Here is a 21831-nt window from a genome sequence, read left to right as displayed (position 1 = left end):
AGATGGCCAGGAGAATACCACACTCCTGCACAGCCCTGGGACCTCGCATGCCACAGCTGAGACCTTCTCTCCCCGGGTCCGAAGAGCCACAACCTCAAGGACAGAGAGGATATGGCCTGGCGGAGTCATCCCCTACGTCATTGGAGGGAACTTCACTGGTCAGTAGCCACAGACAAGGCCTGCTTTGGGTCAGGGTGCTTTGTCTCCCTGGGTTGAGAGAGTCCTTCTAGGAAGGACCTGGGTGGGATGGAGCAGATGTTCAGGACCACAGCAGACCTACAGATGGTGCCCCCCTCTTGCTGGCAAGGTCTGGCCCACCAGTCCTGGGGAAATTGCAATCTCTGTTGGGGCTATGTCCTCAAAGTTGGTTACCTTGCTCCTGATGCTTCGTGTGGGGAGTGACTTGGAAGGATCTTGAAGGATAAGCGGGGTTTGCATGATGACTGTTTGAGGACAAGCCCTCCGCATAGAAGAAAGTCCATGAACAACTGCACGTGTTGGCTTCCCTGTCCTCTGCCTGGATGAGCATCCTGGACTCAGAGGTCCCCTGCCACCACCCACAAGCAGTGTTCCACTCAGTGACCAAAGCGACCAGTGGACATGGCTCGACTCCCTGGGTCCAAATCTCAGCTCCAGTACTTGCCAGCAAAATGCCCTGAGGAAATTAGCCTCTCTGTGCCTCAGTTCCCCCTTCTGTAAATGGGGATGATAATATCTTCTACCCCATCTGGTTGTTTTGAGAATCAGATGGATTACTATAGATAAAGCACTTAGAGTGGTGCCTGGTGCACAGTAATGAGTAAGTATCTGATATTAGTATTCGCTTTAAAATATGTGAATCATTCGCGGCTTCCTGTTGCCACTAGAATGAAATTCCTGACCACGGACCTGTAAGGCCCTCCCTCAAGTACCCTGCCATCCCTCTCCTGCCTGGCCTTTGACCCTCTCTCCCCTTCTCCCATCCTTCATCCCTATGCTCTGGCCTCACCAGCCATGTGCCTATCCCAAGACATGCCCACCTCATAGGCCCCTGTGCACTCACACTTGAACTTGCCTTCTGTCTCCCTTGGATGCCCTTTCCCCAGGTCTTAGCATGGCTGTCTTCTTCTTATCATTTGAGTCTTATGTCAAGGGACACCTCACAGGAAGGCCTTCCGCCCTGCCCCCGCCAGCACCTCCTTGTCCCCAGACCCTGCTTTATAACCTTGGCAGCACTTACCATGACCTGAACTCACTTTACTTCTATTTCTGTTTCATTTATTTTTGTCTCTGCCTCAGCTCTGTGGGAGCAGCAGTCTTTTTTCTGTCTCATTTCCGCTTCCGTATCTCCAACATGGAGACCAGGGCCCGGCACATCCTAGGCAGGTAGTAAATATGCCCACTGCGTACCTGCGGCCAATGTCAGTGGAATGCCTGAGTGACAAGCCGCACTGAGAGACTTTCTCAGGCTCTCAGTGTCACTTACAAGTCCTTCCCCTCCCTGTGGCTCTGTGACCTCTACTCTGAGAGGTGGCTGATGAAGGCAGATTCCCTGAGGATTTGCCAAAGCCACTGAGAACCGCTGATGAGTAAGTTAGGGAATGGTGAAGACCTCAGCAGCAGGGCAGCGGAATTCCTGCAGTTCCCTTTTGCTCCCACAGCATTAAACCATGGCTTCCTAGTGCCAGGTGCTTAACTAGGGATTGGTGGTAAAAAAGATGACTAAGATTTCATCCTGCCCTCAAGGAGGTCTGTTCTCACAGCAGAGAGAGGTGAGTGCCTAAAGAAAAAAAAATAGAAATGATAAACCGCTACAAACTTTTGTTCCTTGGTATCCTAACTGTGTTCTTTCAGATCTGGTGTGCTTTTCTGACCAAAGATTTATATTCCTTTCATCAAAGTGAACTAATTTTATATATAAGAATTTTGTTGACACAAGTATTTCATGTTATTAGGTAATTAGTAGGGTTGCTATTTTTGGTAAGTGATTGAGCTATAAACAATTTGAGCCAAAATGTCAAGATGTCAGAAAAGAAATGCACAGCTAAGTTACTCTACTTTTTGTTGTTGTTTGTTTTTTCTTGCTTTCTTTTATTTTTTTTGAGACAGGGTCTTGCTCTGTTGCCCAGGCTGCAGTGCAGTGGCATGATCACGCCTCACTGCAGCCTTAACCTTTCGGGCTCAAGTGATCCTCACACCTCAGCCTCCTGAGTAGCTGAGACTACAGGCATGTGCCACCAAGCCCCGCTAATTTTTTTTTTCTTAATTGTTTGTAGAGACAGGGTTTCACCACGTTGCCCAGGCTGGTCTCAAACTCCTGAGCTTAAGGGATCCACCTGCCTTGGCCTTCCAAAATGCTGGGATTACAGGCATGAATCACCATGCCCAGCTGTTATTCTTTATTCTATATGAATGTTTTTGGGGACAACAATGTGATACCATCCCCACATCCTGTAGGCAATGATGGGAGCCTCCCCGAGTGCTGTTGCGCTAGTCCATTTGTGTTGCTCTAAAGGAATACCTGAGGCTGGGTAGTTTCTAAGGAAAAGAAGTCTGTTTAGGCTCACGGCTCTGCAGGCTATCTGAGAAGCATGGTGGCAGCATCTGCTCCTGGTGAGGCCTCAGGAAGCTTGCAATCATGGTGGAAGGCAACAGGAAACCAGAACATCACATGGTGGGAGGGAGGAAGAGAGAGGTCGGGGAGGTGCCACACACTTTTAAACAACCAAATCTCACATGAACTCAGAGCGAGAGTTCACTCACCAAGGGAATGGTGCTAAGCCCTTCTTGAGGGATCCACTCCCATGACCCAGACATCTCCCACCAGGCCCACTCCAACACTGGGAATTACGTTTCAAAATGAGATTTGAAGGGGACAAACATCCAAGTGATGTCAGCTGTTTTGTTTTGCTTGTAATTTTTGTTTTTGTTTTGCAATGAGGGCCCTGGAGAACTCATACCTCCGACTCCCACCATCCTTCGTACTTCCCAGACAACTGTTTTTTCCTAGATCCTTCTCATTGCTTCTAGGAAAATTTAAACAGTCTTCCTTCTAGATTTTGAAAAGAACTGATTGACTATACATAACTGTCAGCCTGGAGTTTTACTATTTAGCAAATTTCCACTCAAGGAAATACCAAGACAGGTTCAGAGAAAGTATGAAATTCACCTATTTTCAAAGGCCTGGAAGAAAAATTAGGCTCAAGGATTCCCCACAAGACACTGAAACTCCGTGCAAAAACACACAGATGTATATGCAAATAGAAATTTTAGAGTGCATAGGAGCACCCTCCTACAAGTCTAAAAGAAAAGGAGGGGGTGAAGTGCAGCGCTGGTGAGCTGGAGTTGACTCCCCCACTACTTCAAAAGCCTGCAGTTTCCAAATGGAAAAACCTGGATAAGGTTTTGTAAAAGTTTGGAAAATACTTTCAATACAAAGGAAAATTTGGGAAGCCCAGGATATTTTGAAAATCTATTTTTACCCTCCCCTCCAATCCACAGACTCCTACTCTCTAGGTTTTGGCAACTGAGAAAAGTTATGTTGTGTTTTCAGCAAGGGAAATCCTGATTCCTGGAAATTCCTGGAATATTTCTATTCTGGGTCACCAGAACAAGCTTTTTTTTCTCTCTCTCTCTCTTTTTTTTTTTGAAAATATTTAATTGACAAATAAAAATTGTATATATTCAAGGTATACAACATGAAGATTTGATATATTATGTCTTGATCACCATAATCAAATTAATTAACACATCCATCACCACTCATGCTTACACTGGAGGGCTGGTGAGGACACAAAATCTGTTCTTTTATCAAATTCCAAGTAAACGATACAGTATTATTAACAATCTCTCTCTTTTTTTTAATTGTTGGAACATCCTTTGTCTTAACTCAGCATGCTTTAAAGCATCTAAGGAGGCTGGGTGCCGTGGCTCACGCCTGTAATCCCAATACTTTGGGAGGCCAAGGCTGGTGGATCACCCAAGGTCAGGAGTTGAGACCAACCTGACCAACATGGAGAAACCCCGTCTCTACTAAAAATACAAAATTAGCTGGACGTGGTGGCGCATGTCTGTAATCCCAGCTACTCGGGAGGCCGAGGCAGGAGAATCGCTTGAACCCGGGAGGCAGAAGTTGCAGTGAGCCGAGATCGTGCCATTGCACTCCAGCCTGGGCAACAAAGGCAAAACTCCATCTCAAAAAAAAAAAAAGCATCTAAAGAAAGTATGGACCCATCATTGAAGTTGAGTGCTTGCCCTGTTGTTTCAGGGAGCCAGAGGGCCATTTTTAAGCAGGCCATGAGACACTGGGAGAAGCACACCTGTGTGACCTTCATAGAAAGGACCGACGAGGAAAGCTTTATTGTATTCAGTTACAGAACCTGTGGGTAAGTAAGCGAAAGTGAGGCCACCTCTGCAGAATCAGTCAGATGGCTCATGAGTCTTGAGTTTTCTCTGTAGACCTAAGTATTTCCAATGAGCTGTTATTTAGAGGAGTCCAGGGTTTGCTAGAAACTTTCTGCCCTTGGTGAAATTACAATCCATTGGCAAAGCTGGTGGGTCAAGAGGAAGATTCCAGGAGACTCCATGAAGACCAGGGGTCCTGCCACTAGGAGAGCAACAGAAGGAACTGGTGGTGTGTCACATGAAGACTTAAGGCAGTGGTTCTTAACCTCTTGGGTTTGGTGTCCCCATTTAGAATCTTATGAGCCGGTGGGCTTTCCTTCTTCAAGAACAGATGAATATGTATGTAAAATTTTGCATTTAATTTGAGGGACTCTACAGATTTACAGACTTCCTTCAGAAAACAATATATAATAAATGACTGGCTTATGACTGAAGTTATCTGTTATGTCAATAAATATGTGTGATATACTTTCCTAGTGAAAGAAAAAGGTTCTCATGTTGGATCAAAAACCCAAACCCGGCTGGGAGTGGTGGCTCATGCCTGTAATCCCAGCAGTTTGGGAGGCTGAGGTGGGAGGATCACCTGAGGTCGGGAGTTCCAGACCAGCCTGGTGGTCCAGACCATGGTGAAACCCTGTCTCTACTAAAAATACAAAATTAGCCAGGTGTGGTGGCACATGCCTGTAATCCCAGCTACTTGGGAGGCTGAGGCAGGAGAATCACTCGGAGCTGGGAGGCAGAAGTTGCAGTGAGCCGAGATCCTGCCATTGCACTTCAGCCTGGGCAACAAAGCAAAACTCCATCTCAGAACAAAACAAAACAAAACAAAACAAAACAAAACAAACAACAAAACAAAACAAAACCCAACTACGTGTTCTATACCTAAGACGATTACTGAAGAAAACAACCTAGAGAGATTTAAAAGTAAAAGGAAAGAAGCCATACAGGTAAATGCTAACAAAGAGAAAGCTGGGATCACAATTGTAGTCATTGACTACGTTTTCACTGTTTTGTTGTTTTTAAAAGTCAGAAAATGTTAAACAAAACCAAAGCCGAGACACTTTATAATGAGAAAGGGCATAAGCGACGGTGAGAATATAACTGTCATAAATCTTCATGCACCAAATAGCATAGCATCAAGAGTCATAAAACAAGCCCCAGGGAATTCAAGGGGAAATTGACAGCAATGCTCAGTAGCACAAGACTTAATTTATTTCTGTCAACCCAAGTAAGTCAGTGTCACGTTGACCAAAACATAAGTAGAGATTCACAGAGGATTTGAAAAATACAGTTAATAGAGTTGATTCTACAGGTCTATCAGATTCTATAACCTCATAACACATTTTTTTAAATGGCCCATCTATTAAGCATTAAGAACATAGTAACGAATTCTAAAAGGCAGAAATAGCACCAAGATATTTTCGGATTGCAAAGCAGTGAAACTGGACATAATATAATAACAAAAATAGAATAAACATTAGCTGGTAAGTTGAAAGTCCCCCCATGCTTCCCTTTTTATGGCTCTTAGATCATAAAACAGCAAGATTAAAATTGCAGAATGTCTAGATGATGAAAGTCCTATGGTTCAAAATAAAAGATATAGCTAAAGCTATGTCCAGACAAAAACCCACAGACTTAAATATCCACATCACCCATTGACAATAGTGACAATGAAACATTCAATTTAAGGAAGCTAGCAAAAATAAATACTTACAACCCACCACCATCACCACAACAAAATAAACTTAAGGAGAGCACAAGGAAACAGACAAGGTGAAATATTACAGGGCTAACAAATTCAAGAGTAAATTATTTGAATAAACAAGCAGAAAACAGTAGACAAACCACTTGTTAGTTTAACTGAGACAAAATATGATCATACAGAAATACATAGAGTTAGAAATGAAAATGGGAGAAATAGCCACAGATTCAGCAGAGTCACAAAAGAGTAGTTTGCAAAACTGTAGGGCAAAGAGTGTGAAAATGTGGATAATGTGAAAGTCTTCAAGATAAATATAAAGTACTGGTACAGACCAAGAACTATGAATGAAGTTGAAGAACGGAGGGAAAAAGCCATCTCCCACAAAGCACCAGACCCAGAGTTTCACAAGTGAATTCTTTCAAAACTTCAAAAACAGATTATTCTGGTATACTAAAACTTTTTAGAGCATGTAGAAAGATGAATGCTTTCAAATTACTTTTGAGGAACTGTTATGACATTACTACCTTGAAATGAAAAGGATGGCACCAAATAAATAGAGAAAGAAAGGAAAACATGATAAAAAAGATAAGAAAGAAAAAATTATAGACTCATCTCACATGTGAATAGCCATGCAAAATCCTAAATAAAATGTTAGCACATAGAATTCAGCAGCAGAAGAAAAGAAGAGGAGGCTGCCAAATACATTTATCTAGGGAATACAAGATTAGTTCAACAGTAGGAAATCTATTCTCAAGTTTGATTGGTCAAAGAAGAGAAGCTATATTCATATCTCAATAGATGCTAAAAGGCACCTGTACAATACAACATGCAGTTTTTATTTTAAAAAAGTAACCAAGGTAGCACAGAAATAGATGTCAAGGATAGGTTCTTGCATTACAAACATATACATATATAAAAATATACATTTATATAAATAACTTCCAACCAAAAGCCAATATCATGTTTATCGATGATACTTCTAGAAGCATTTAATTTTAGTTAAAATCAGGAACCAGTTTAAGATGTTTAGGGATACTACAATTATTTAGCATTGTTTTAGAAATACTAATTAATATAAATTAGACAAGAGAAAGAAAGAAACACTGTGAATATTGGCAGGAACAAAGAGGCAATGTTTGCACTGATGGGAGGTAATGTGATTGTGTTTCTAGAAACCCCAGAATATCAGTTGAAAAGCTGTTAGAAACACAAGGAGACTCTATTAAGTGACCACAAAATTAATTAATTAACAAAACTAGGTGACTGATTTTCTTTATACATGAAATAGTTGGATACATTTTTATCATGGAAAAAAAATCACAACTTTAATAGAAACATAATAGATACTATATCTAAGATTAAACATAAATGTGCCAGACCTATAGGAAGAAAATGCTAACACTCCCAGGAACCTAACAAAAAAAAGTAAAAATAGAAAACATATTGCTTCCTGGTATAGGAATACTCAACATAGTAAAGATGTCAGAACTCCCTAAAATAAGCTGTAAATTCATGCCTTTCTGATTTAAACACCAACATATATATATATATATGTACATGTGTATGTATGCATACATATTTTTAGAGCTTGAACGAATGATACTAGAGTTTATCTGGAGGAACAACCATGTGGAAATAACTAGAGAGAGAGAGAGAAAGAGAGAGAGAGGGAGAGAGAGAGAGAGAGAGAGAGAGAGAGAGAGAAAACAGTAATGACAGAGGTAGCTATCTAATGGTCTAACCAAACATGCAGAATATTAAAATGCAAAGGGAAGATAATAACAAAACAAAAATAGATTTCCCTTAAAATCTATTTTTAAGGGAAAAATAGATATATAGAAAAAAGGGTCCAAAATGAATATACCTATACACAAATTTGGGTAACAGTTTAAATGAGTGAGAGAAAGTCAATAGTGATATTTGAATATTGGGATAATTTAGATAGCTCTCTGTGAAAAAAAGAAAAAAAGCTGGACTCCTACCTCACTTCCTTATACCAAAAACTATTCTAGCTAGATCAAAGATGTAAGTATTGAAGAAAAAGAAATGGAAGAAAGAAAGAAAAAATCCAAAAGAGTATAAGAAGGAAACAAGAGTAGATTTTATTTGTAATCTTGAAATATGGATGACCTTTCTAAGCAGCACATAAGAAAATGAAGACATTTTATAATACTAACATTAAAACTCTTATAATGCAAAAAGAAAACAAAACAATACATAAACAAAAACAAAGTCAAATGAGAACTCACAAAGTGAGCAAAATACTTGCAACACTCTTGACTAGTTTCTCTAATTTACAAAGGGTTCTTAAATATCAATCGTGGCCGGGCCCGGTGACTCAAGCCTGTAATCCCAGCACTTTGGGAGGCCGAGACGGGCGGATCACAAGGTCAGGAGATCGAGACCATCTTGGCTAACATGGTGAAACCCCGTCTCTACTAAAAAATACAAAAAAAAACTAGCCGGGCCAGGTGGCGGGCACCTGTAGTCCCAGCTACTCGGGAGGCTGAGGCAGGAGAATGGCATAAACCAGGGAGGCAGAGCTTGCAGTGAGCTGAGATCCGGCCACTGCACTCCAGCCTGGGCGACAGAGCGAGACTCCGTCTCAAAAAAAAAAATAATAATAATAAATAAATAAATAAATATCAATCGTAAGAAAATGGACAACCCGAAAGAAAACAGGGGTAAGAGGTGCTCACATAGTTCACAGAAAAAAAAAAAGAGTCACATAAAATATGTGAAAAACTATCCAGCCTCAATGCAGTGAAATCCCATTTTTTACCTATCCAATTGGCAAAAATAGTTTGATAAAACCAGTGTTGGCCAGGATAAGGGAAATAGGACTTAAATATTTTTTAAGCTTCTGTGAGTAAACAGTAGGTGTATATATTTGTTGGGTACCCGAGATGTTTTGATACAGGCATGCAATGTGAAATAATCACATCATGGAGAATGGGGTATCCTCCCCTCCAGCATTTATCCTTTGTGTTACAAACAATTCAGTTACACTCTTTTAGTTATTTTTAAATGTACAATTAAGTTATTATTAACTATAGTCACCCTGTTTTTTTGTCAAATAGTATATCTTATTCATGCTTTCATTTTTTTTTTTTTTTACCCATTAACCATCTCCACCTTCCCCACCAGTCCCCTACTACCCTTCCAGCCTCCTAGTAACCATCCTTCTAGTCTCTATCTGCATGAGTTCAATTGTTTTAATTTTTAGCTCCCACAAATAAGTGAGAACATATGATGTTTGTCTTTCCGTGCCTGGCTTATTTTAATTAACATAATGATCTTCAGTTCCATTCCTGTTGTTGAAAATGACAGGATCTCATTCTTTTTTATGGCTGAATAGTACTTCATTGTGTACTTGTACATATGTTCTGTGCATACACATTTTCTTTATCCATTCATCTGCTGATGGACACCTAGGTTGCTTCCAAATCTTAGCTATCATGAACAGTGCTGCAACAAACACGAGAGTGCAGATACCTCTTCAATAGACTGATTTCCTTTCTCTCAGGTAAAGAGAAAGGGGCTTTTAATATCTTATTAGTGAGTATATAAACAGACAACATTTTGGGAGTGCAATTTGACAGTATCTGTTAAAATTTCAAATGTACATAACCTTTTATCCATGAATCCCATTGGTAGAAATGTACCCTACCATTTCTTCGTTTCATTTGCTGTTGTTTTTGTTTGTTTTGCTTGTCATCCTCTCCCCCGAGGCCTTGTTAAAATAGCAAAAACTGGAGTTACAGCCCAGATGTACATTAATGGAAGACTGATGAAATAAATTTTAGTATTACGAAAATGTATATAAATATTATTTGAAAAAAAATGATTGTGCCCAGAAGGGAGTCATCTCTAAGCCTCCTCTGATAATGACACCAAGTTGCATGCATTATAGACATTCATCTGCCTCCTTCCCCTGACTCCTCCTTTTCATTAAAAATGGCCCAGCAGGGACTCAAGCACCTTGCGGGTGGAGGGCGGAGTATGGTATACACTTTATGTCAGGCAGAGACCATATCTTTCGTCAGCTTTTCAAGACGATTCATAACCACAAAAGGTTAAGAACCATTTTTGGAGGGAATTTCTGCATTGGGTCATTGGGTGGGAAGTCGGACACTGAAATTCTGTTTCTTTTCTTTTCTTTTTGAGACGGTGTTAAGCTCTTGTTTCCTAGGCTGGAGTGCAGTGGCGTGATCTTGGCTCACTGCAACCTCTGCCTCCTGGGTTCAAGCAATTCTCCTGCCTCAACCTCCCAAGTAGCTGGGATTACAGGCACACACCACCACACCTGGCTAATTTTTGTATTTTCAGTAGAGACAGGATTTCACCATGTTGGCCAGGCAGGTCTCAAACTCCTGACCTCAGGTGATCCTCCCACCTCAGCCTCCCAAAGTTCTGGGATTACAGGCGTAAGCCACTGCACCCAGCCTGAAATTCTGTTTCTTTTACATGCACACACACGCACACACACATGCACACACGCGCACACATACAGAGTGGGAGGGGGGACTTGCCTCTTGCTCTGAAAGTCTTCTGACCTGCTGACCTGGGTATTCCCGCAATTGTCCAGCTGTTGCTCCTATGTTGGGCGCCGAGGAGGAGGCCCACAGGCCATATCCATTGGGAAGAACTGTGACAAGTTTGGCATTGTGGCTCACGAGCTGGGCCATGTGGTTGGGTTTTGGCATGAACACACCCGGCCAGACAGAGACCAACATGTCACGATCATCAGGGAAAACATCCAGCCAGGTAAGGAGGCCTGTGTGCAGTCTGGAAGGCACTAGTCGAGAAGGTGGCAACCTCAGGGACAGGAGGGAGGGAAGGAGAGGACTTGCCAGGAGCTGAGCAATGCTAATTGCTGAATATGGAGCAATGACTCTGTTGTGCAGGCCCTTCTCACCAGTATGACCACTGTCCATCTGTGGCTTCCTGGGAGGTCATCTGCTATAGCTTGGAGGTTGGAGCAGAAGCAAAATTATTTTCTATGTTTTATAGGATAATGAAATCAAACTCCGTTTCCTGAAAGGAACACAGTCGACCAGAACACTGTTGCAGCATCAGAGCTGATAAGCAAAAAAAAAAAAAAAAAAAAAAAAGAGTTCTCCTGGCTGCTTTTATGAGTTATTTTTGCTGACTTAGGCAACATGTTTTCTGAAACTGAAATACAATTAGGACATGAACACATGTAAAAACAGTGTTACTGCCTAGAAACATTCTGCCCCAAGGCAGATAAAGTGTCTAGAATTTTTTGAAAAAAAAACCTTTCTTATGTCAAATAATTTTATATGGAAGTTAATATTAAGCATGAAAGTAGCCAGTTGAAGAATATGATCGCCTTACAAATACTTTAGAGAATCTGAATTGTGAGCTATTTAGGATTGAACTTCACTTTCTGATTCGTTTTCTTTCGTTTCTTCAAATTGCAAGATCAGGTTTTTGTTTGATTATTTGTCTTGTTTTTTGTTTGTTTGTTTTTTTGAGACAGAGTCTCGCTCTCGCTGCCCACACTGGAGTGCAGTGGCGTGATCTTGGCTCACTGTAACTTCCGCCTCCCGGGTTCAAACGATTCTCCTGCCTCAGCCTCTTGAGTAGCTGGGATTACAGGTGCCCGCCACCACGCCTGGCTAATTTTTGTACTTTTAGTAGAGATGGGGTTTCGCTATGTTGGCCAGGCTGGTCTCGAATACCTGACCTCAGGTGATCCACCCGCCTCAGCCTCCCAAAGTGCTGGGATTACAGGCGTGAGCCACAGCACCCGGCCCAGAGCTTTTATTTTACTTTTTATTTTTTTGCAGGGGCAAGTGAGTTGATAACTAATCTGTCTGCAAACTTACTTTAAGAGGTTTGAGTGGCATTTGGGGATAGGTCTCAGGTGGTGGAGTTGGGAGAACACAGGGCTTGCTGGAAGTTTCAAATATCTAATTATTCAAAACAACAAGAACCACTACAAGCCCTGTTATTTGACTGATTGGGCCAAGAGAGCCCTGGGAAGTTGCTATGGGCCCTCCTTCTCCTTCCTCTGCCTCCTTTCAGGTGCCTGACTTGGTTTTCCAAGGCCTTAACACAGTGTTGTGTCACAGGTCAGGAGTATAATTTCTTAAAAATGGAAGCTGGGGAAGTGAGCTCTCTGGGAGAGACATACGACTTTGACAGCATCATGCACTACGCCCGGAACACCTTCTCAAGGTCGGAATCTATGCTTATGCCTCGTCTGTGTTTCACTGTGCCTGCCGCAGGCTTGGGTCGGATTCCTGGAGGTCTGCGGAGAGTGGGTCTCTGCATGCTCCTAGCATGGCTGGCCTGTCTGTCCTTGAAATACAGTGGCCTCTGGGCTGCAGTGAAATATAATCTAATCAGGTTCCCGTTAATAAGATTGAATCCCATTGTGAAGCTGACATTCCATCATGCCCTAATGTCACAAGCAGCAAACTGGAAAAGGGAAATTATCGAGAGGTTGGCTGGGATAATAACTTAGAGGCTCTGTGTCAAATTTCCAGTGGGTGGGGGGAGTCTTTTGTAGAAGCATGGTGGTGTTCACCAATTCTCCTAGTAGAGGTTTGGTTTATTGGAAACTAGGCAGTGTCAGGGCTGGGAGGGCTGTAAATCATCGATTCATTTTAGAGGTGAAGACAATGAGGTTCCAGCCGGCTCTCAGATGCACAGGTAACTGAGGACTGGAGTGAGAGCAAGGACCCAGGTTCCCACCTGCAGGTCACAGATGATGGAAGCTGCTGTATTCAAATAGGGCTGGGCCGTTTATTTATGGCTGGCATGGGCAGGGTCTGTTCTGATGAGCTGTTCCGATGTGCTGTGCCTGGCAGACGTTAAAGATTTTCAGTATTGTCCTTGCTTCTAGACCCTGTAAGTGCTTTGCGTACAGAAGTTTTTCCCTACTTGTCCCAGTTTTGTAGGTCTTTCTACCCTTGAGTTAAAGGAGGCACAGAGAACAAATATTTTCTCTCTTGGTGCTTTCTCTTCAGTCTCCTGTTAAAACCAGTTGTTTGCTTTTTTATTTATTTATTTCCCCCAAAATGGGGGAAATAAAACACAGGTTTATTTATTTATTTCCCCCAAAAAGATCTGTGGTAACTTCCAATATACACATGGGATAACAAAGATAAATAATAGGTGAGAAAACGGGGGGAAAGGAGAAGGAAAAAATAAGGCTAGAAAGCTAAGTTGAGTCCCAGAATAAGTTTAGTGCTCAGAATATATGCTGTGAGGTCATGTACACTTGGTTAAAGTTGACAGCAAATACTGCCCTGTGCTCCCTAGCAGTCACAGCAAAGAGGGAAATAATCCATTCCATGAGTCTCCATGTCCATAAAGATTTGCTCAGAAAACATATGGCTCTTGGGAGTGAAAGGGAAACTGTTTGCAAAGGGCTCCTTGGCTCTTGGGTAAGGCTGCCAAAAGCATCCTGTTGATGAGTTTGTTGTTAGGACTATGGGAGAAATCATCTAAATCTCAGCATCCCAAGTTCTCAGGGGGCGCTGTTCCTCTGGCCACACAGCTGCTTTAGTCATGATCTCTATCCTGCACCCAGACATGAGATCTAATGGGTGGAGTTGTGTTGAAGCTGGCATCTTTGACAGCACTTGGGAGTGGCATGAAATTGAGCCTTCCTGGCCTCTTTGATCTTCTCCTGGCTCTTTTCCAAAGATAGTAGAAGAAACACGTTGTGATGAAGAGACCACCGAACTGAGAGGCAGAAGCTGGGTTCTAGTCCTAGTTCTCATGTGACCCTTGCCTTTGAGGGAGGCAGACAGTAATTAGGGGCAGCTGTGTGATGGTTAAATCTCCACCTCCATGGGCCTTGGTTTCCTTGTGAGAGGGTTGGACTAGATGTTCTCTGAGCCCCTTCCAGCTCCAACCTTTCATGTTGCAGTTTCTCAGTCTGGTGCAGATGGGTGAGGGGTTGACAGATATGATCTCATTTACTGCCATACAGGAAATCTGAAGCTGGAAGGGCCTCCTCTTCCAGATTGGGAAGCTGAGACATTGAGGGATCCACCCTGAGGCTGTGTGCAGGGAGTCTCAGGATGCCAGTGCAGTGTGCAGATATCCACGGGGGAGGCGATGCTTGGGTCTTGGGGTGGGCTGATTCACCTGTTTGGGAAATGGTGCAGGGAATATCCAAAGGCCAAGCCCATCATCCAGGAGTTACAGGCTGCTACTAGAGACCAAGTATCAATTTTGTCAGGGAATCTATGTCAAGTGGGCCCAAGGGAGAAGCTTTTTCCTTGGGTCTTGTTTCTGTAGCTGCCATAACTCTTCATATTGCTTTTTAATTTATCTATTACTAATTATTAATTTATATATTCATATTTATCTGTTGTATTCCCTTCTCTGGCAGTAGACTGAGATCCTTGAGGACAGAGACTATCTCATTCTCTTCTAGTCCCCAACACCCAACATAGTGCCTGCCACCTAGTAGGTATTCAATAGATATTTGCTAAATGAATAAATTAATGAATGAGTTCAAAGGGGCCAGGGGGACCTGGCAATGTTGGGGAATAGGTGAGGGTAGAAATTTCCATTATGCTCTTTGCAGTTTTTCCATGTGCTCACCAATGCGATGGCTACTTTATTAAGGTGAATCTACAAGTCTGTACCATGTAGGGCATTTGTGTGCTGTAGGAACTGCACTGCCTTCTCACCGCCTGCTCCATGCCAGGCGCCGCACAAGCCCTGGACCCAGAGGCCAGGACAGGATGCAGGCAGAGGATCTTCCAGTCCCGGCATTTCTTTTCTTGTCTTTCTTTTTGAAATATATATATATAGTTTTCTAGGATTGCTAGCTCATAATGCCATGCCTGTTGTACCTCAGGGGATAACCATTTCTAACGCCCTTGTCAATGTGAACCATCAGCCCAGACCAGTGGAAATCCATGGGCCAAACCCATGAAATAAAAATTCCTCATCAAAAGTCCCCAGAGTATCTAGGAGGGAGATCAGCAGGGCCAGCACACGGGAGGATGGGCAGCTAGGAGCAGAGCAGCTCGCCGAGGGCAGGTGGACCCTCCTGCTACTGTTACATTAGCTACTGCTGCAGAGCAATTGACCCCCAAGCTTAGTGACTTAAAACAGCAGCTTATTATTTTTGATGATACTGTGGGTTAGTTAGTCAGGCTTGTTCTTTTCTGGTCTTTCCTGGGATCACTCACAGCAGCAGTCATCTGACAGACTGGGCTGGGGAGTCCAGGATGACCAGTCACATGCCTGGCACTTGGTGCTGCTTGTTCATGCCCCTCCGTTCTCTCTGGGAGCCCCTTGGTTCTCCTTCACATGGCCTCTCATCCTCCAGTAGGCTAGACCAGACTTTTCACTGCATGGGGACTCAGAGTTCCAAGAGGGCAAGCAGGGAAGCTGCAAGCCTCTTAAGGCCCCAGCTCTGGAACTTGCATGACATCACTTCTGCCACATTCTATTGGTAAAAGCAAGCCACAAGGCCAGCCCCAAACTCAAGCGAGTGGAGAAATAGACTCCACCTCTTACTGGGAGGTATGGCAGCTTCACGTTGCAGTAGGATATGGCTATTAGGAGGAGTGACTTTTTATTTAACAATCTGCCACTGCTACCCTCTCACCTCTGCCCCAGAGTTGAGAATGGTTTCAGCAAATCTGTTTTGTTGCAGGTGGATAACTGCATTGTCCTTTCTGCCAACGTTTTACACGGATTTTCAGAAAACGATCTTGTTCAGTGGGTTTTTACTGGGGGCTTTTCTATTGGCATTTTGTCAATAGTTTCCCCACTCCCAACTCCATGGCATTATTTCTGGTCACAAAGACCCTGAAGCTGGCCTGTACCTCATGTTGGATTCTGTAAAAGAGCAGAATAGAGCCCGTAGAACATATGCTGATCTGGGGAGGCGGGCAAATGCTATACCCTGCTGATGGGAAACTCAATCTTTGTGTCTCTTTACGATTGAGCTGTCTCCTTCCAACTTTATTCCCTCTAGTTTATTGCAGTTCTTCTCCCCTCCCCTTTGGTTGGACCCAGGCTGAGGGGAGCAGTCTCTTTGGAGGTTTTGCTGGGCAAAGATCCAGGAGATGAGGAGACAGTTCTCTTGTACAGGGGCCTCTTTGTTTCAGAACTCAGAGCTGACAGTTTTATTCCCTGAGGCATCTGCTGAACTCTGTCTTAGTTTAGCAGAATGTCAATGCTTAGAGTTGTCCTACATGAAAGAGGGAAGGAACGTCACTGCTGTGGTTTACACAGGGGACGGCTCTTGTAGTAAACATCTTCCAGAGCTGGAAGCTCTTGCTGGCAGCTTAGGATATGCAAGGGAGGACGTCCAGCACCAAAGAGCGGTCTGAGTGTGAGCCAATGTTGTTCCTGATGTTTTGGTTTTTGAAGTCTGCAATGTTCTTAGCTCTATAATTTAATGCATCGTAAGGCCTACTGTTCCTTGGGCAGCAGGAAACACTGGTTGGAAGGAGGAGGATTCCCAGAGGTGAGCTCCAGGCCTGCCTCTCCATGACCAGCTCTGTGCCCTGGGAAAGTCACTTAAGCTCTGCAGGCTCAGTCTTCTCCCCTGTAGAGTGAGAGCTCTTGTGATAATGGCACCTGACTCCTAGGGTGTTATGAAGATGAAATGAGGTGGTGCAGGGAAAGGGCCCAGTGCAGGGCCTGGCACATCGGAAAGTCCTATGAACGATGAGTAAGTGCAAGAACATGGCCTCTATGCACCAGGCCCACTGGAGAAGTCATCTACGTGATGTGGCCAGGTAGCGTGGGGTGCTTAGAGACTGTAGTGATCCTTATGTTTGTGCTGCAGAATTCCTTTCTGCAAGGGAACCAAGAAAATAATTACAAAAGGACACACCTTTCATTAGGGCAGAAGTGGCTGTTTCTGGAGTAGCTGATGATTGAATTTAGGATTTTCCGCGGAGTCAACACTTGTGGTTTAAAATGTAGTAAAGTCAGTGAGTGAGGCCACGGATTCCACTAAACTTTCTCTACAGGAGTCCAGACCCAGAGATGAGGCTATGGGCACTAGAGAAAGACAGGTCAAGGGTTACATATTGGGTACGGAGATGCTGAAAAGGAAATCAGCAGATGATCTAGACTCCCACAGGCTAAGATTGGAAAGTGAGCTTAAAATCTGCTTTAGGAAAAAAAAGAAAAGTCTACACAAAAACAAAAAGATAACAAAGTGATGTAACCAGGAAGAACCAGGAATAATAGTTATTTTCCAACGTGTTACAGAATTTAGGGAAATAGAAACAGTGCTTAAAAGAGACAGAGAGAGAAAGAGAGAGAGCACGAGCATGCACAGCTAATAGCTAGGTGACATGTACATTTTCGCTTCCATTTGGAATGTAAATAACTATTTTGCAAAGTTTTTAAAAGACAGTGCTTTATCCTGGTTGCATAATTTAATTCAAGAAGCGTTTTTTGAGGCCTGCTGTGCTCTAGTTTCTAAGGACAGAGATAAAACACCCAGTCTCTCTGCTTGAGGAACTTACTTTTAGCAAGGAAGACGAATACCACCACTCCTTAAAAAAGAATACAGTATGATAAGAAGAGACTACACAAATGATTAAGACCTAGAGCAGGGAATGATAAACTCCAAATGGGGGGAGTAGAAAAGGCTTGGGGAAGTCTTTTAATAGAGAAAGACATCTGATGGGGTTTTGGAGAATGAATAGGAGTTTACAAGTAGACAAAAAAATAGAGGGCATGGGCAGCCTAGGGAGCGGATAGTATGTGCGAGGACATATTTGGGGCCTACAAGGAGCTTAGTGTTGCTTAAAATAATGACATATGCTTTATTCTTGTTGAGTATTATTTTGGTTATGGGATTAACGAGTCAGGCTGGAGAGGAAGGCAGAAGTCAGTGAGCAAACAGCCTAGAGATCCGAGTGGTGACTGGAAGTTGGTGAAGGGTTCTAAGCGAAGAAGGCACGTGCTTCCCCTTGCATTTTGGGATGATTCCATTGCAGCATTGTGGCCAAGGGGAGCAGTAGAGTAGAAGTGGCTGAGTCTACAGGGAGGGAGGCCAGTTAAGAAGCTACTGTAAAGAGTTCAGGAAGGGGATATTGGTCACTTGAGCTATGGCAATAGTCTGGGAACAAGGCGGAGGGTATGGGTTCCAGGGGTGGAAAAAAGGTATAGTGGACAGGACCTGGCTCCTGGTTTGGTAGGAGAGTATGAGGGAAAGGGAGGAGCTGAGAATGCCCTCAGATTCTGGCTCAGAAGACGAGGATCATGGAGTGAGCAGAAGGATGGAACTGTGATAAATTTGGTTTTGAGCATGTTGGATATAAGAGGCCCATAGGACAGCCCAGGGGAGGTGTTACGAGGCATCTGGGGCTCAGCAGAGCATCCTGGGCTGGAAACAGAGGATTAGCTGTGAGGCTGCAGATGTTGGTTAAAAGCCATAGGAGTAGATGGAACATGGAGAGAGAGGACAGAGGGAGAGGGCAGAAACCCAAGGGACATCATTGAAGGGGAAGCAGAAGTGGTTCTTGTCTCACTGCTCAGAGAGAGCTGTGGCCTGCACCCAGGGAGAAGACAGTGAGGAGGGAGGGGGCATCGGAGGTCCCAGTGCTGGAGAGAGGGCAGACAGAGATTGGAAGGTGTCCACTGGCAGACGAGTGGTGACAGTTGCTGATGGGGTCAGATCATCGTTGGACTGAGGAGTGAAAGAGAGTCGAGTACTCGGGGAATGGAGACAATACTTTCTAGAAACTTGGTTAAGAAGGGAAGAAAAAAAACAAGGTGGTGACTGGAGGAGGCGTGGATTCAAGGACAGGCCTAACATCCAGGAGAGGCCCCAGGTCTGGAAGCAGAGGAGGAGGCTCAGAGCTTGCAGCAGACAAGGCAGCAGGCGGGGTGTAAACCATGCCTACAACAGGGCCAGCACTCAGCTGGCAACCTGGTTTCCACTTGTCTAGTTTAGAAATGAAGCTGTCATTTTAGATTTCAGTCAAGTAGGAGTAGAATAAATGTTAGAGATAAAAGGGACTGCCATGACCATCTCAGCAAATTTCTTATTGTTTAGTAGGGTAAACTGATGCTTAGAGAGGCTCAGAGAGGGGAATGATCTTGTCCAAGCACACACAGGCCTAGTGTAGAAATGTCTAGTCCAGGGCTCTTTTCACTACTTCTTGTTCTCTGCCTTTATCTCATTTTCCATCTGATTTCCCTCTTACCAGCAGGGCCTCCAAACTCTGACCACTCATTCACCAACCTGCACTTGCTGACCAGCCCCTGAGAGTCTCACATTGGACCAGTTCCCAAGCTCTCCCGGGGTGGCTCCAGGACTTAACTACACACAGTACTTCCTAATGCACAGCTGCAGGGGGCGCCACTCACGCCGCGGTCTCTCTGAGTGGAGCTCCCTGCAGTTGTGCAGCAGGGTGGCTCTGGGGCCTGGACCTGTCGGGGCTTCATGGAAATGCTCAGGACACATTCCTAAGGAAGCCCCTGGGCTACTGCACTAGGGCATATTTTTACACTTGGCAGAGTCATCTTCCCACTGGAAAGCAAGTAGGCAGCTGATGAGATGGAATGTGAAATTGCCAGCACGAGCGAAGGAAACCTCTTCAGTCATGCCAGCCCGGGACAGGCAGGCCCGGAGGCAGGAATGTTGATGGGGTTGTGGGCAAGGGAATAAAGCCCGGAAATCCCAGCACGGACAGACTGATGGCCTTGACTTTTCTTTCTCTCTCCCTTTTTTTCCTTCTTGTAGAGGAGTTTTCTTGGACACCATCCTCCCCCGTCGAGATGACAATGGCGTCAGGCCAACCATTGGCCAGCGCGTGCGGCTCAGTCAGGGAGACATAGCTCAAGCCCGGAAGCTGTACAAATGCCCAGGTAACTATGAGCCGAGGGGACTGCCAGCACCTCCCTAGCATCTCCAAAGCACAGTCTCTGTGCTGGGAAAACAACTTGGGGGACCTAAAGGGACTATTCCTTGGCAGCTTTAATTATTTCTGGTGTCCTTCTGGTAGGAGGTGCTAGGCAGTATAGAAAGGTGAAATGTATGGTGACATGGTGGCAGGCAGTGAAGAGAATAATAGGTCTTAGAGTTCATAGGCAATTTCATGAGAGGCTTCAGACTTCTCTGGCAAAGCCTTTGTGTCCAGAAGGGGAAGAAGGCATAACAGAACAACAGTAAATAGGGGCACACTGCAGTGTGTGCCCCATAACAGTAAGAGCACCTCTCCTTTCTGTGGAACTAGGGGATGTGGGTTTGGAAAAACAAGAACCAAGCAGAATTTTGCAGGAAGACAAAGAGTGAGGGAGAATGCTTTTGGGAGTATGGGGGTCAGTTTCCCAAATGCTACAAGGTGGAGGGAGTCTCAGTGCTATTAACGAGCTTATTGCTTTGGTCTTGGGGCTTTCCCGGCCATCCAAGGTGCTGGTCAGTGGCCAGGAGTCTGCCATTGAAGATGGGACAATACACGGGGATTGGAGCAAATGCCTGTTCCCTGGCCCATTTGGAAGCGTTCCTTCCCCTTGGATTTGTCCCGTTTGTCTTCCATCCCCTTGGCATCATCATCATACACACACCGTCTGAGTTCTTCTAGACCCCTTTCAGCTCTTGAGCCTCAACATAAAGCATTGGTTGTGGCAGCTGAGTTTTTACCACTGATGGGTGAGAATCCATTTCCGTGGTTTTAGAAGGATAGAAGGAAGTTCCATTACCAATAGCCTTTCCCAGACTTTCAAACCAGACACAGAGTTTGATCATGAGATGAAGTATTTGAAGTGAGGACCATCTTAGAAAATCTGAGCTGTCACATTACCTTACTAAGCAGGACCCCAGGGCATGCAAAGTGCTGTGTGGGGCTTGCTTCCTCAAGAAACTCTAGAAAATATGTCCATCCAGCTATTAGTCATCTGGGGGCATGTTAGGGCTGAAATGCAGGACACACATATCATATAACCTTGCTGAATTGAATGGGAAACCTTACAGCATTCCCTGGGAAATGCCATTGTATTTATTCAGTTATAATATTTATGCTGCTTACTTCCCAAAATGATTTGCAGCAAAATACCGTGGAGCCACACAGTAATGTATTTGTTCTTGCAGAATGTTTATGATTATTCTAAAATAATTTCCATGGAACCCTTGGGGGGTGTTGACTGCCAGGCGTAATCCTCATGATGCCTGGCAGTTGTTCAGTAATGTGATATTGAAGCCCCGACATCCAGGATTTCCTGAGGCCGATAATGGGCGGTTCTCCACATATCTCTTCCTGCAGCTCCAAAAAATATGGAGCTTCCAGTAGTTCCGAGTAGTAACTGAAAGCTCAGTCAGTCGCCATGCAGAGGTTGAACTGCATGTAAGGAAAAGATGCCTAAGGATGCTGGATCTCCACATGTTAGGGTTGGCCACGTAAGAGGAGGGGGTCTCAGCAAACCAGTGTCTTTGTCTTTGGAGTCTGAATCCCCAGGCATTAGAGAAATGCAAAACCTGTAGTTTCCAAAGATTCATACAGGTACCCTTCTTTTGTGAGGACAAATTAGGGGAAATACTTTTCACGTACATAAAGACTAGGTTCTAGACTCATAACCAACCCTGAAACATTCAAGGGCAGAATAGCCTGCTATAGAAGATTCCAGCTCCCTGTGCCCCTGCATTTTTTTGTTTTCTTGACTGCTTGATAGTTCTTTCAGAAGTGAGTAGCAGAAAAAGAAGAGGAAAGATTTAAACTAACAACTGAAATAAGTTTCAAAGCATTTTTTTCTTTTTGTCTTACCTACTTGCACTT

At 44.0% G+C, this 21831-nt stretch overlaps 1 protein-coding gene across 1 annotated transcript in view; it reads left to right on the top strand.

The window, feature by feature from the left end:
• The window catches only part of TLL2 (tolloid like 2), a 154186-nt gene that overhangs the window by 86359 nt on the left and 45996 nt on the right, over positions 1 to 21831 (top strand). Inside the window, exons 4-8 of the mRNA XM_017879970.1 lie at positions 3 to 158; positions 4247 to 4364; positions 10674 to 10852; positions 12184 to 12289; positions 19803 to 19927. Of these exons, the coding sequence (XP_017735459.1) occupies positions 3 to 158; positions 4247 to 4364; positions 10674 to 10852; positions 12184 to 12289; positions 19803 to 19927 (684 nt within the window). The remainder of the gene's footprint in view (positions 1 to 2; positions 159 to 4246; positions 4365 to 10673; positions 10853 to 12183; positions 12290 to 19802; positions 19928 to 21831) is intronic.

The sequence above is a fragment of the Rhinopithecus bieti genome, unplaced genomic scaffold (genome assembly GCF_001698545.2).
Source record: "Rhinopithecus bieti isolate Rb0 unplaced genomic scaffold, ASM169854v2 scaffold_425, whole genome shotgun sequence".
NCBI classification, from domain to species: domain Eukaryota; kingdom Metazoa; phylum Chordata; class Mammalia; order Primates; family Cercopithecidae; genus Rhinopithecus; species Rhinopithecus bieti.
Note: the sequence above shows the minus strand (reverse complement) of the source record. Positions and strands in the feature narration are given on the sequence as shown.